The sequence below is a fragment of the Muntiacus reevesi genome, chromosome 2 (genome assembly GCF_963930625.1).
Source record: "Muntiacus reevesi chromosome 2, mMunRee1.1, whole genome shotgun sequence".
Lineage (NCBI taxonomy): Eukaryota > Metazoa > Chordata > Mammalia > Artiodactyla > Cervidae > Muntiacus > Muntiacus reevesi.
Window position 1 is genome coordinate 211,997,613 of NC_089250.1, and position 15,555 is coordinate 212,013,167.

The 15,555-nt window shown below is 52.2% G+C and overlaps 1 protein-coding gene across 2 annotated transcripts in view; it reads right to left on the bottom strand.

Moving 5' to 3' along the window:
- The window catches only part of HIP1 (huntingtin interacting protein 1), a 135,011-nt gene that overhangs the window by 17,528 nt on the left and 101,928 nt on the right, over positions 1–15,555 (bottom strand). Inside the window, exons 8-19 of one of the 2 annotated variants that reach the window (XM_065924845.1) lie at positions 12,283–12,423; positions 10,726–10,783; positions 7,644–7,719; positions 7,412–7,552; positions 6,524–6,621; positions 5,598–5,670; positions 4,792–4,975; positions 4,192–4,280; positions 3,702–3,818; positions 2,339–2,440; positions 1,764–1,907; positions 1,191–1,326 (exon numbers count right to left, since the gene is read on the bottom strand). In XM_065924845.1, the coding sequence (XP_065780917.1) occupies positions 1,191–1,326; positions 1,764–1,907; positions 2,339–2,440; positions 3,702–3,818; positions 4,192–4,280; positions 4,792–4,975; positions 5,598–5,670; positions 6,524–6,621; positions 7,412–7,552; positions 7,644–7,719; positions 10,726–10,783; positions 12,283–12,423 (1,359 nt within the window). Of the gene's footprint in view, positions 1–1,190; positions 1,327–1,763; positions 1,908–2,338; positions 2,441–3,701; positions 3,819–4,191; positions 4,281–4,791; positions 4,976–5,597; positions 5,671–6,523; positions 6,625–7,411; positions 7,553–7,643; positions 7,720–10,725; positions 10,784–12,282; positions 12,424–15,555 lie in introns of both variants that reach the window. The other variant, XM_065924844.1, reaches the window with a different exon arrangement.

Genomic DNA, 15,555 nt, shown 5'->3' on the forward strand with positions numbered 1-15,555 from the left:
CCGGTGAGGCTCGCTGGGCCGAGGCACGTAAAGCACTGAGGATGGTGCCTTCACATCGCATAGCGAGCGAGCAGCTGTTCCTGCTTTTTGTTTTTGATTTGGTTGTGCCGCGAGGGATCTCTGATCTTCACTGCAGCCTGAGGGATCTTTAGTTGCTGCAACTAAGAATTCACACGCCACAACTAAAGATCCCGCATGCCGCAACGTCGGCTGTTTTTATGGGTTATTATTCCCCACTTTTCTTCCTTTCCATGGCTTCACGTTTCTCCTCTTCTTTCAAAACCCAGCTCATACCATCTCCTGTGGAACCCCCCGCAGCTGCCTGCTCTCCTAGCATTTCTGCAGTCAACAAGGTACCCACGTGTTCCTTCCTTTGTAACCGTGGGGTTTCCTTACAGATGGGTTCCCCTGCTGAACAAGATATCCTAGTCTTTCCTGAAATACTTCACCAAATTGAGACCTTTCTAGTTGATACTAAAAATCATTTGCTCCCTCCCTTCTGCCTTGTCCTCAACGGGACTTCACAGGACTTTGCCAATAAGTTCCCTCTGCTTCAGAATAAGCTGGAATCTATTCATGGCTATCCACGCCTTCCCAGAACCCCAGGGCCTGGATGCTCTTCCGCCTAATGTACACCCCATCCTCTCGTGATAGGGGCCCCCTCTGACTCCACTGCATGCCTTGAGGACTCCGGGGGCTGGTGGAGCAGGCCCTTGCTCACGCCTGTGACTCTTGGGGATGCGCGGGGGGAAGGCATCGCTTCTGCCCCTCTGTGCTTAAGGAAGATGCCTCCCTGTCTAAGCTCACAGCAGCCATGACTGGATTGAGACCACACTGTTCTCCGCAGAGGCACACAGGGCTGTCTGTCCCTCCCCCTCCTGGCATTTAGAAGGGCTTGCAGGCCACAGCGCCCACATTTCACAGGTGTGATCCATGACTAAGGCCGTAGGTGTCCCACATTCGGGGAGGTGGCTGGGGGTGTGGAAAGCCTTACTGCAAAGCCGCAGGCTGCTACACTGCCCATTTTACAGATCCTAGGAGGTGGGGCCTAGGCATTCCCTGGTGATCCTAACACACAGCTGTGCTGGGAGCCTGAGTCAGGGTCACACGGAGTTCAATGCCAACACGAGGATCGGGGCAGGGGGGCGGGGTGGGGCTGATATCCAGGAGCCGGGCGAGGGGAGGGGCACCTGCAGATCCAGCGCAGCTCGAGAGAGTGGGCTCCTCAAACAGCCTCAGGGCCTCCCGTACCACCTGCTCTGCAGCCCTCCTCGACTCAGCCAGAAGCATCTTGTGTTGGTCCTTCTCGAGCTGGCATATAGATTCCTAGAGATGATGGTCCCGGGAGGTGAGGGTCGGCCACAGACCTCCCTAATGAGCCTCCACCCAGTATCTGCTGGTGACACAGCTGGGATTCCCGGCACCTTTGCTCAAGCTGCGGCTCATGAGGCCCAAGCCACGCAGCTTGACACAGAGAAAAAGCCTTTAACCTTGTCCGCGGGCGTGTGCGGCCAAGCACAGGAGGCTATGGTGCTGGACGATGGCCGCCCAGCCTCCACCCTTGGGGAGAGAGGGCCAGGTCCCCTTCTCATCTGCTCCGTGCGAGGCATCAGAAGTTATGCTCGCCGAGTATTCACCTTCACAATCTGGCCAAAGGCCCTAAACTCCCTTTCACAGCCCCCCTGCCTCCACCAATACCCACAACCCAACGCCCATGGGTGTGAGACTGGACTTGATCTGCCCCAGGAGCACCCGTTACTTGCCTGTGCGCTAGACAGTTTGAGCTGTGTGTATTCCAGCTGCTTCCGAAGAGCGCACAGCTCCTCCTCTCGACAAGCCATGGCGTTCATCAGGCTGTCCCGGTCCTTCTCCAGGTCTGTGATCTGGGCGGTCCATTTTGCCTCCGACTGTGACGGGGATGGAGTGGCCCGGAGGGAGTTGCTGGGAGAATGAAACTGTTCCCTTCCCCAGAGATCCAAACCCACCCCCCGGGCCACGAGGAATCTGCCACCTGCATCCCCGAGTGCAGATTGATCCTGGATGGGACCAGGTGGGCCACGTGCCGGTGGGGATGGACGCTGTGCCAAGTCGCGTCGGTTGTGTCCGACTCTCCGTGACCCCACGGACTGTAGCCCACCAGGCTCCTCTGTCCACGGCATTTTCCAGGCAAGAATACTGGGTCGTCATGCCCTCTTCCAGGGGATCTTCCCACCCAGGGATCGAACCTGCCTTTCTTGTGTCATCTTTTCCTCTAGCACCACCTGGGAAGCCCTAGCTGACAACAACACCAAAGCCCAAGGGGAAGAGAATGAGGAAGGGAAAGACAGGTGACACTCACCTGGGCAGAATTTTCTAGGCTGCCTTGGACAATCTGGAGTTCCTGTTTGCTGGTGGCAAGTTCTTGCTTCAAATTCTCTAGTACTTCTGTCTGTTCTTGAGTCTGAAAGAGAAGGAAAACAGGAGTACTGTGATCTACGTGGTGGCTTCAAGGGATAAACACGTGTAAAAAAATTCCCAAGCTATAAATGTAGATTTGTTTAATCTTTGTGTTTTTTTAAAACTATTTTTTGTATTTTGGTCATGCCACATGGTATGCAGGATCTTAGTTCCCTGACCAGGGATTGAACCCATGCCCCCTGCAGAAGTGTGGAGTCTTAACCACTGGACTGCCAGGGAAATCTCTGTATAATTTTTATACAGAAGCAAGAGAGGTTAGAATGAACCAATAATTTTTCTTTCAGCTACAGGAAATGTCAAGGGGGAGTTTTAAGCATGGGGTCCCAAAGAAACAGACATACTTGAGCAACTGAGCACCATACTCGAATGTCAAGCTTGAGCCCATAAATAACACTAATTAAAGCAGAACCAGATTTTTAATTCAGGCATCCCAACACCTGGTAGGTATTCTGCTGACTCACTCTATCTTACCATCTTGAAGCAATCCCCATTCTTTGATTTCTAAGTGGTGTTTTTTCCAAAGAGCAGGTTGTGACCCATGAGTAAGAATTCATATCAAACATCTTTTTTAAAATGCAATAAACACAGCCAAAAAATAACCCACATGCATCCACATAATAAGGTAAAGTATTGCTCTGTGAAACTTTGATTTTCATTAGTTTTTTTTTTTAACTTTTTCGCCATATCATGCAGCATGTGGGATCATTCCACCCCAACCAGGGATGGAACGCGTGCCCCCTGAACGGGAAGCGCAGAGTCTTAACCACTGAACTGTCAGAAAAGTCCTCCATTAGATGCTGTTTTTACTTTGGGACACAGAAAAGTGTGAAAGCCCCTGTTCCCATGCGGAAGGCACTGTGTTTTATCCACCTGCCATCTCTTATGCCAACGGGACCTGCTGCCTAATGCCAACTCCACCCCAAGGCATGGCTGCAGACAACTCCTGGCTGTGGGTCTTTGTAAATGCCGATCCTCTCTCTCTGACATCCACCTGCTTCCACTTCAAAACCTCCTCGAGATTCATCTTAGCTGATGAGCCCTACTCAACTTCAGACCTTTCATCACGTCATGCCTTTAACAGCTTTCACATGAGTAATCATGTCCTGCCCCCTAGCACCCCTTGCCACCCACCCTGCAGATCCGCCCGTGAAGACAAGGCGCTCTATTCTGTGCAGTGCTCAAAGCCCCCTCCATCTCGGATGGACAGCTCCCTTCGATTCCCACCCACTTCTCCTTCCACTCACCTTCCGCTGGGCCTGGTCACTGATGCGCTGAAAAGAATCCTCCAGCTCTTTTTTCTCCCGTTCCAAATCCACCTGGGCTTGTCTGGCCACTGACACCTGTTTGGTCACCTCCGCATTCTGCAAGAGAAGAAAGGTGTCTCAAACTAACTTATCTCCGGCTGAAAGGCCACCTTCCTTGTAGAACAAAGGACGGCATTCAGACTGAGAGTGCCCTAAAGATGGACACAGACATCGTTTCCCCACCCAGAGGAAGCTGTTGCCTTCAGATGTTCGACTCTCAAGTATTGCAGAAATGATAAAGATGGGGGCTATCCCAAGTAGGGCAGGTACCTAAGGTGGAGCTTGAGATATGAGAGCCAGGGAGCTCTGGTTTCCAAGAAATGGTGGGGACACTGGCCCTGGAGAGGCCACACAGCCTGGGTCGACATCTCCCCTGGGCAGGGGGCCCTGTGCAGGTGGGACAGGGTGCTGGCGGCGGCGAGGGTCCTACCTTCCGCAGCAGGTCAGCGTGGTTCTGCACCAGCTCATTGTACTTCTCCTTCAGCTTGCTGTAGCGCTGCTCATTGGCTTGGGCTTTCCCTGAATTGTCGAGGACTGAGGTGAGGGGTCTGCACTGGCAGGGCACCCTCTGCTCTTCTTCTGATAAACCAGAGTCCCTAGAAGACCATCTTGCCTTTCCACAAGCATCTACACCTCCCTCTCCCATAGAAGTCTTACTTAAAATTAAAGTCCTCTGCCAAGTCTGCTTTAACGAACAATCACCTGATTCAAATCCCTCCATTGATTCATGTCCCTTGAGTATTCCAAACTTGGCATGTTTAAATCAGTGTTACTGGCTTCTACGCCACAATTTTTCGTAAGCTCTTTCTCTTTTGTCACCCTCTGTCTCCCCATCTCTGTGTTCCCAGCAGGGCCTCATGGGGAACTCCAATCCACCCTCCTAACCGCTGATGCTGACGTTCACGACAGCCCCTCCGGACAGACGCAAGGCAGGGACGCTGGTGCCCAGCCTCAGCCTGCATTCCAGGGCTGGCGGGGCGCCGCCCTCTCCGGCCCCACCTGCACGCCCGCCCCAGCGACAGCTCCTCACTCTCGATCTCCGTCAGGCTCCGCTGAGCCTTCTCCGTGTCCTCGCGTTTCTTCTTGAGCTCGTCCAGCTCGGCCCGGAGGAACTCGCTCTCGTCGGCCGCCTGCTGCCGCAGGTGCTGCTGCTCGGCCAGCTCGGCCTCCAGCTCGCTGGTGCGGCCCTTGAGCTGCAGCACAGCCCGCTGGCTCTGTGGGGAGGGCCGAGGGATGAGTGAGAGCACTGGGTGGGACGAGGGAGGGTCCCACCTATCACGTCTCCAGTGCCAACCGAATAAACAGCTGGGGTTTCCCAACGAGCTCACTCCCAAGGCCTCGTGAAGAGTGGAGGTCACTACAAGCCAGCTACCCACCAACAGGGGGTGAGGGCAGGGGAGTTCTGGTCCTGTTAGAGGGACCTGGGGGCAATGATGGGCCCAGGATGAGGCAGGGGAGAATGCTTGCTGGTCCCAGGTAAAGGATCTGACCGGCTATGAGTCAGCAGCAGATATTGCAAACAGCCGGCAAAGCTACAAGCCAAACCTTCTCAACACCAAGTGACAAGAATAGGTATCTCACTGCACAGCTTCATAGCCAGCTAGTGGTCATGATTCTCTCCTAGTATCACAGGGCCCCTGGAGTGTAGCTTAAATGCTGCTCACAAGGGTAAGTGCATTGGAAATACACGATAACCTGGTCCTCTGGCTTTGGCATTTCTACTAACTGACCTTCCATTAAGATGTGGCTCAGCAAGGATGGATGTGAAAAAAATTTAATATTAAAAGCTGTCATGTTCCGGTGAAGCCCAGAGGTGGATCAGAGCCAAACTCATACCTCAGTCTTCATGTTTTCCAGCTGAGCTTTCAGTTCTCTGGTCTCTCCAAACAGCTGATCAATTAACTGATCCCTAGGAAGAGAAGGAGAGCAACTTTGCTTCCACTGTGCTTCTCTTTCCTTTGAAATGCAAGCTGGGACACCCAGGGAGGAGGTTAAAAGCCGATGTTCGTTTGGGAACAATTCTTTGAAATCCTGTAAGTTAACCTCTAAGACCTGCAGTGTCTCCAGATACTAATCTACCACCCACGGGCACACAGCAATCTCAGCCTCATTGGCTACTCCTCTAGGATTTGAAAGGGGTCGGTATTCAAAGGTTTGGAGAAGGCAATGGCACCCCACTCCAGTACTCTTGCCTGGAAAATCCCATGGATAGAGGAGCCTGGTGGGCTGCAGTCCATGGGGTCACTAAGAGTCGGACACGACTGAGTGACTTCCCTTTCACTTTTCACTTTCCTGCACTGGAGAAGGAATTGGCAACCCACTCCAGTGTTCTTGCCTGGAGAATCCCAAGGACGGGGGAGCCTGGTGGGCTGCCGTCTATGGGGTCGCACAGAGTCGGACACGACTGAAGCGACTTAGCAGCAGCAGCAGTATTCAAAGGTTAGGACTTCCCAGGCGGCTCAGCAGTAAGGAATCCACCTGCCAATGGGTTCAATCCCTGGGTTGGGAAGATTCCCTGGAGAAAAGAATGGCTACCCACTCCAGTACTCTCATCTGAAGAATCCCATGGACAGAGGAGTCTGGCAGGCCACAGTTCACGGGGTCACCAAAGAGTCAGACACGACTTAGTGACTAAACAACTCGAAGGTCAAGACGTTTATCTACGAAGCCCAAGAATTCCCCTTCGGATGGATGTGGCGAGTGAGCTCTTGGCTTAACATAGCGCCCACATCATCTGCTTTAACCCCACAGCCTGGACTCACTTCTCATCCTTGTTCACGCCATTCTGACTGTTGAAATTGAAGGGATCGCTGCTGGAGGAGCTGCCGAAGATGTCATCGAACTTGCTGTCGAATGAATTCTGCTGCGACCAAAGAGGAGTGAGGACAAAGTTAGAGACCCAGAGGGGTCTGTGTGGGTCTCAACAGCCACAGGGGGGAACAGATGCTTTCTTAATCTGGTTCAAATCCAATTACAGCGCCTCCTAGGGACCGCAGGGCAGCGTGATCTCTCTAGGTCAGTGCTTGGGTTAGAATGTGGCTGCAGAACGTCTCTGGTGGTCCAGTAGCTAAGACTCTGCTCCCAGTGCAAGGGGGGCCCAGGTTTGATCCTTGGTCAGGGAACCAGATCCCACATGCCTCAACCAAAGATCCCCAATGCCAGACTAAAAAGATCTCGTGTGACACAGTGAAGACCAAGTGCAGGGGCTTCCCTGGGGGCTCGGTGGTAAAGAATCCACCTGCCAACGCAGGAGACACAGGTTCGATGCCAGGTTCCGGAAAGATACCACATGCCTCGGAGCAACGAAGTCCGTGTGCTACAACTACTGAGCAGGGCTCCAAGGGCTCAAGAATTGCAATTACTGGGCCCACGTGCCCTAGAGCCGGTGATCTGCAACAAGAGAAGCTCCTGCACCGCAATGAAGAATAGCCCCCACTCTTCGAAATGACAGCCTGCACAGCAGTGAAGACTCAGCACAGCCATAAATAAATAAAATGTAAAAAAATAAATAAAAACAAAAAGACTCGGTGCAGTCAAATAAATGAATAAATAAGAAGGTGGCCGAGCCTGGCCACGGTCCTCCCGCCTGCCCTCCTGCACCTGGGGGCACTGGGAAGGGCTGACTGAGCTTCCTCCTATGAGGTCCTCACCTGCTGGGAGGCGTCCATGCCCATGAGGTCATCCTTCTCTAAGACCGGCTCGCTGTCGGGGGACGACGCCTCGGCTGGGATCACCACCACGGGGCTGACGTGTTCTGACAGGGCGGAGGCTCGTAGGAAATTGGGTGGGTTCTGAAGAGGGAAGACGCACTTCTCGAGCCCTGCCCGCCTGGCAGCCTCGAGGACAGGCCCCCTGGGCTCCGAGGTTCCCTGGCACGCTTACCTCTGGCAGTTGAGGGATCTGAATGAGCCGCTTGAAGTACTGCAGGTTGCTGGAGCGGTAGAAGAAATCTTTCAACCTAGGGGTGGAGAGAGGTCAGAGGGCTGCTGGGGGCCTTCAGTAGCCCCGGGGAGGGGACACCCTGCTTTCCTACTGCCCGCCCGGCCCCAGGGCACAGGCTGCCAAGGAGATGGCCTCCATGGTGCGATTATGACGCTGCCAGGAGACACTATGTATTGCCAGCCCTCACTGATCTGGGGGTGAGCGATGTTGGTGGTGTTTAGTTGCTAAGTCGTGGCCGACTTTTTGCGACTCCATGAACTACAGCCTTCCCAGGTGGCTCAGAGGTAAAGAATCCACCTGGCAGTGTATGAGATGCAGGTTTGATCCCTGGATCAGGAAGATCCCCTGGAGATGGAAATGACAACCCATTCCAGTATTCTTTCCTGGAAGAATCCCACGGACAGAGACTGGTGGGCTACAGTCCATGGGGTTGCAAAAGAGTCGGACACGGCTTAGTGGCTAAAACAACAACAGATCATCTTGGATGGATATGGGAACGAAGAAACTCCAATTTTTTCTCAATCTCAAGTCTCTATTTTGAATCTAAGCATCGAAGGCCAAGAGCACCAGACATACTTTCTGAGATGAAAGGGGGTTAGTGATATCAGTCCTCGCTCTGCAGCACCGCATTTCTTCCTGCTCAGCCCAATAAACGAAACCCCTGGGGTCTCAGGACAGCCCATCAGACCCCAAGGTTAGGACTGTCCCTGTGACCTCACTGCTGCTTTCCCCGAACTTGGGGACACTGAGGCCTCAGCCACTGTGTCCGAGAAAGAGAAGGTAATGCTTTCATTAGCTCGAAGAATGAAGGGAAATTGAATCACCTGACCACACATCCCCCGCTTTCTGGGCTGGAGCCAACAGTAATAGGCTCCTGCTTTCCTAAGCTACTGGAATTTAACATTCCAGGAAATCGGCCCCAGGGCCTGTCTCCTGGGATTTAATAAGTCATTTTTTATAGCATAAACATACAAGAGTTTTCAAACAGAATAAGGAACTGGGTGGTTAGCACAACTCTGAACTTGCCCTCTGAGTGCTACTCAGCAACCAGCAAGAGAAGCCTGGGCTTGGGTTCTGGGGGCGATACTTTTCCTGCAGTCAAGGATGAAGAAATTAATAAGGAAAACAATCACACAAATGTCCTTCCTGGCTCCCTCGTCCTGCTGTCTCTCCTCCATTCCGACCCCTCTTCTTGGGCAAGCTTAATTGAGAGATGAACCGGATTTTTCATCTCATCATCAATTTTCTTCCCCAAACGCGCCAGAATAATTTGCCCCTCTGTCAGACAAGCTCTTCCTCTTCTAGACTAGAGAGCGGGCTGATTAATTCCTAAATTGATTCAAACATTGCCTGAACACTACAGTCTTAAGAAATTCTTATAAATTTGGGTGCTAGAGATACAATTACAGGCAAGACAGTCAAACAAAAATAAGGTCATTCTTAGAACTAGAAAAGAAATATACAAGGTGCCGTGATGCAGAATATGAGGGTGGGTGGGTGGGGAGGTGGGGTGAAGCTGGAGAAACAGGAGATGGGGGGAAAGACTCCACTTAAATAAGGTGGCTAGAGACTTGCTTTGTGTGGAGGTGACTGAAGATGACCTGAATGGAGCTGGCCAGGCTGAAAGAAGAGCATCTTGAGGAGGGGGAATAGCAAGGGCTAAGCCTCTGAACTCTGGGTATGTTTCAGGAACTGGAAGAGAACTCCACAAAGTATGGCTGAAACATGTTGAGCACTGGAGAAGAGATTAGAAATGGGCAGAGGTCAGATCATGCCAGGACCTTACAGACCACGGAGAGGAGCTTGGATTTGGTTTTCATCGTTATCAGAAGCCACTGAAAGGTGAGCAAGGGGTTTACGTTTTTACTGCTGGGTGGGGATGGGATTGCAGGGGACGGGAGCAGAGCACTCTGTCCATAATGGAGGGGTCCTGGTAGACAGCAAAAGATGCAGACAAGGTGAGAGGCAGAACTAGAGCCAAGATCTGTTTGTAGATAAACCAAGTGTCATCCGAACTCGCTAATGGATTAAATACGGGGAATGAGGAGAATGGTGAGTTCCAGATCTCTGTCCTAAGCGGATGGTGGGCACTATTTACTGAGATAAAAAAGACTGGGAAGAAAATGTTTTTGGAAGAAAGCCTAGAGTTCAGCTTGAGATGTAAATTTGGCCTAAAAAGTGAAAGTCGCTCAGTTGTGTCCAACTCTTAGGGACCCCAAGGACTATATAGTCCGTGGAATTCTCCAGGCCAGAATACTGGAGTGGGTAGCCTTTCCCTTCTCCAGGGGATCTTACCAACGCAGGGAAAGAACCCAGGTCTCTCGCATTGCAGGCGGATTCTTTACCAGCTGAGCCACAAGGGAAGCCCAAGAATCCTGGAGTGGGTAGCCTATCCCTTCTCTAGCAGATCTTCACAATTTAGGAATAGAAACCAGGGTCTCCTGCATTGCCGGCAGATTCTTAACCAACTGAGCTCTCAGGGAAGCCCAAATTTGGTGTAGAGATGTCAAACAGACAACTGGCATTCAGAGGTGAGGTCTGGCTGGAGGTACATCTCTTGGAGCTGTCAACATGTACATGGCATGAGACCAAGAGAACTTAGGGAAAGAAAAAGAGAAGAGGATGAAGTCCTGGGCATAAGGGAGGCAATGAATGAATGAATGGAGTCACCTTCCTCTATGAGATTTATTAGAGAACTGATTGCTTCCCCAGTCATTGGTAGTTTTGCCCACACTTTCTTTTCCTAAGCCTTTAAAGCAATAACGCAGGTACCCTCGTCCCTCGATGATTTAAAAGCAAGTGCTCATGGAACTTCCCTGGTGGTCAAGTGGTTAAGACTCCACGCTTCTAAGGCTAGGGGTGTGGGTTTGATCCCTGGTTGGGGAACTAAATCCCACGTGCCTGCCGCATGGTGCAGCCCAAAAATAAAACATAAAATAAAATCAAAGCAAGTGCTCTTGCAAGGATGGGTTGTTTACAGCACTTTTAGATTTGGTTCTTTTCTGTCACTCAAGCCGCTTACTTGGTGAACTGCTCCAGGAAGCGGTCCCGGTGGCCTTGCAGGGTGTCGGCTGGGAGACCTGGAAGGAATCGGAAAAGAGTAAGAGGGAAGAAGAGGGGCAGAGGGCAGGGGGCCTCCCTCTGGGGAGGGAAGGGGCCAGTGGTCAGCCCGGGGGAAGGCATTCCTGACCTAGAGCTGCCCGGGAACTAGTAACCTCTTGGGCCCAGTTGGGGCCAGCAGGGACTCTGGGGGCGCTTATCAGCCAACTCTCCTTCTGTTTGCTCCTGGAGTGTGAGCTCCCTGGACACAGAGGGCTGGAAGTTGTGTCCCTGACCACAGCCGCAAGGTGGACCAGGGCAGGCCCTAGAGGGGGGCTCTCTCCCAGGGGTCGTGTACACTGGATGCCCTGGGTGAGGCCTTGTGCAGACGTGAGTCTGGGAGAGACCCAGAGAGCCTGCCAGGGCGGGAAGCCAAACACCATAGCCCTGAGACCCACAGGATCCAGTCTAGCACTGGCTCAGTCACTCCTGACTCTACGATGCTGGATAAGCAGCAGCCTCTTAGGGCCAGCCTCCTCCCTGGCAGAGTGGGGACAGCTCACCTCCCAGATTGTACAGTTCTGTGCAGTTCAGCTATAGATGTCTTACATTTCAATTTTAGTAATTTTTGAATGTGATATTGTCATTCAGTATACACAGGGAGTACACATATAAAGTATAGTAATTCAAAGGAGCAAAAGTTTACAATGATGACAATAGCACTCTCCCTCAGCAATCTTCCTCCTAAGAACCCAAGAAGTCCAGTGGTGAGAAAAACATGAGACAAACTCAAATGAGGAGCATCCTCTGAGATATCCGACCAGGACTCCTTAGAGACTTCCCTGGTGGTCCAGTGGTTACGAGTGTACATGCCAATGCACGGGGCAGACACGGATTGGATCCCTGGTCTGGGACGATCTTGTACTTAGATGCTGTAGTGAGACACGACTACTGAGCCCTTGAACCCACAGCCTGTGCTCTGCAACAAGACAAGCCACCCCAACGAGAAGCCCGGGCACCGCAACGAGAGAAAGCCCCCCGTGGAACAACGAAGACCCAGCACGCCAAAAATAAAGTGGAGAAAAAAATTAACAAAAAAACAACAACTGTCAAAGCCATCAAAAACAAGGCAAGTCCAAGGAAACTGTCAGAGCCAAGAGGAGCCTAGGGATAGCTGAGGACGGAATGTAACACTGTGACCCGGATGGGATCTTGGGACAGAAAAAGGTCATTAGGCATAAAGTGGAAATGTGCATAAAGCATGGACTTCAGTGAATAATAACGTATCACTATCGGTTCACGAACAACGTGGTAACCTGAAGGGGGCGGGCGGGGCCATCCTGGGTCACCGCTAGAGCAGGCTGGGTGCATTCCCGCATACAGCAAGGCTTGGCCCTGATCTTTTATTATCAACACAGCTGGGAGCTCCAGGGCCTTCTGAAATAGGAGCAGAAAGCCAAGGGCGCCAGTGGGGAGCTGCCTCTCTCCAGGGACGGCCTTGCGGCCAGAAGCTTCCAGAGATCAAGCCCGGAATACTCACAGGAGTGGAGCTTGAAGAGAAGTTTGACAGCGTAATCATAGAGGTGGCTGCAATCCAAGATGACCTGGATGAGCGGGGCGAGGCGGCACTGACCGGCTGTGGTCACCGACACGGAGCGGGACATGTCCAGGGAGTTGAACACTAGGGGACGGGAAGGGGAGACGTGAGCAGAGCTGGGGAACGGGAGGCCACCTGCTCAGAGGGCAGAGGACAAGCGTCTAGCACCGGAGGACCTGTCCTGTGCAACCATGGTCTCACGTTATAATGCGTTTAACCCTTTCAGCACTCCTCTGCTCTGTGCTGTGCTCAGGCATGTCCGATTCTTCGTGACCCCATGGAGTGTAGCTCACCAGGCTCCTGGGTCCATGGGATTTCCCAGGCAGGAATACCGGAGTGGGTGGCCGTTTCCTCCTCCATTCAACACTCCCTACAGGGTAGCTAAAAGCATCCCCGTTTTACAGGCGAGGAAATTGGAGGTAAGCAACTTGAAGGCGGTCACAAAGCCAAGAAGTGGTTTTGCTTGAGAGATGCTGAGTTAAAAGCCAGAGCCCCCGTGGCCAGTGACTAGACTAGGAGCCTGTGCCCTCATCAGTCAACAGGCTCCCTCTGTCACAAACCGGTGAAATAAACTGGTTCTATGTCGTGTACAGCCAAGTGGGAGCCCAGGAAAGAAGGGATTTATGGGGGAGCGCCCCAAATGCCTCCTTCCCGTCTGAGGAGTTTTACACTCCCTGCCTCCCATTGGCAGAAAGAACACATCAGCTGGTAGATTTCTGATCTAATGTGGGAGGTGAATTCTTGTTCAAGAGAAGCTCTCAGTTTTACGGGGAATCAGAATTTCAAGATCGGAAGGCGCTATTCACATAGCTCCACCCAGCCCTCCATCTCAGGCATGAGCTCGGTCTCATGGTGACCTTGACACTAAGAAACACCCAATCCGGGGGTGACAATAGAAAGCATGTGGGGAAAATATCAAACGTTGATCAGAACATGAAGGAGCAGATAATTCAGCCTGGGCTCCTGGTGGTTTGTCCCAGTGTTCTTGGAACACCAGATAGGACGATGTGCAGGAACCTCAGGTGGACAACCGGAGAGGCTTCGAGGACACTGGGCCAGGAGCCAGGAGGAGGGTGAACCAACAGGATCAAGGCTGATGGAGGTCCTTGGGGGGAGTGGGTGAACCACCCTCTACTCCCCCAGGCTCCAGAGGGCAAGATGCTCCCTTGGACCCCTCCATGCCCACCCCCTGCCCATTGCTCCTAAACCAAGCAACTAGATGCCTGGCGGTGGACCCTCAGCACACACTACTGGCCAGGCTTATCTCCCTGCAGTGGCCGCCCTCCGCCTCTGGAGATTCTGCATGTGGCCAGCACCAAGAGACTTCCCCCTGCAGGCCCTCAGCGCATGGGACTGCCCCGGAGGAAAGCCCAGAGCCACTGTGACCTTCCCCAGCCACACTAATCCCTGTTAACGGGCTTAAGTCTGGCAACTAAAAAAAAAAAAATCCCGAACAGTTCTAATTAAAAGGCAGCTTTTCTTCTTGACACAAATTAGAAGCAGCTGTCACGGCGAGGCGGCCATCCCCAAGTCTCCTGGCTTCCCTAGGCTCCACTCTGGCAGGGAATCCCAGGCTACTCCATCTCCCAGCCGGTCTGCTGCTTTCCAGGAATGCCCCTTGGCATCTAGTAACATCTAGAGTGGTGTGACCGGGGGCAAAGTTACTCAACCTCTCGGTGCCTCCAGGCGCTCTTCCGTGAGATGCAGATGGTTCTAATGGCACATTCCTCATAAGGGTCTTATAAGGAGGTCTTGTAAGGATTAAGAGAATGTCCTATAACTGGCATAGCAACTTGCAGTGGTTCTTCAGGTTGGCTTGGAGACTGATTAGAATCACCCAGGGAAACGCCAAGACGACTCATGTCTGCCTGCAGCTCCTTCATCCCTGTTTCTGTTTTAACTGGTCTAGGGTAAGGCGGGGGCGAGGCTTCCCGGGTGGCTCAGCCATAAAGAATCTGCCTGCCAATGCAGGAGATAGGGTTCGATTCCTGGGTCGGGAAGATCCCTCTGGAGAAGGAAATGGCAACCCGCTCTAGTATCCTTGCCTGGGAAATCCCGTGGACAGAGGAGCCTAGCGGGCTACAGTCCATGGGGTCGCAGAGAGTCTGAGACGATTGAGCACACATGCACACAAGCGAGGCTGGGGCATTAGTGGGGTTCAAAAGCACCCCCCAGGTGATTCTAATAAGCAGCCAGGGTGGAAACTGTATTTTCTAACTCAGTGCTTCTCAAACTGTAACATGTATCAGCATCCCCTGGAGTCATCCCCTGACGGATCACTCCAGGAGAATTCTGCGGTGATGGAAGGGCGCTGTCCAACACTGCCAGCCATGTGTGTCTGCAGAGTGCCTGCACTATGATGAGTGAGATGGAGGCCCTGACCTTTAAATGTTATTTAATCGTAATTAATTTAAATAGTCACAGATGGCTATTGGCTACCATACTGGACAGTGCAGACTTGGGGAGTTTGTTAAAATAGAGGACTGGGTCCCACCCCCAGAGATTCTCATTCAGAAGATCTGGGGTGGGATTTGAGAACGTGTGCTTCTAATACGTTCTCAGGTGATGCAGATACTGCTGGTCCAGGGACCACAGAGCAGTTGAAAACCTGGGGCACCCCTTCCGAAGGTTCTGATCCAAACCTTACAAGGTCACAGACTAAGACGTAAAAGCTGGATAGACTTCTGATACCATTTCTCTCAGTTTCTGGGCTTTTCCCTGGTGGCTCAGTTGGTAAAGAACCTGCCCACCAATGCAGGAGATGTGGGTTTGAGCTATGAGTCAGGAAGATCCCCTGGAAAAGGCAATGGCAACCCACTCCAGTATTCTTGCCTGGACAATCCCCATGGACGAAAGAGCCTGGTGGGCCACATAGTCCATAGGGTCACATGATTTAGTGACTAAACCACCACCACCAAGAGGTGAATGAGGACAGAAGTGGGGTGGGGAGACGTGTAGAGGAGGCTCTTGATTCCAAATCAGCACTCTCTCCAGGATGAGAAAACCACCAGCATTCAACAATGGAGGAGTGTGTGCAGACTCGGGTAGCTCTCCCTAGAAAATTCTAGCTAATTCACCCCAGCTACTTCCAGAGCATTCAGAGGGATGTTGACATCAGTTTATGAACTCTGTCCACTTGGTGTTTCTTCACTGCTATCCATCTAGAAAGCAAGTGTTCTTGAACTTGGTTGTTGAGCACTTGCAATGACAGGCACG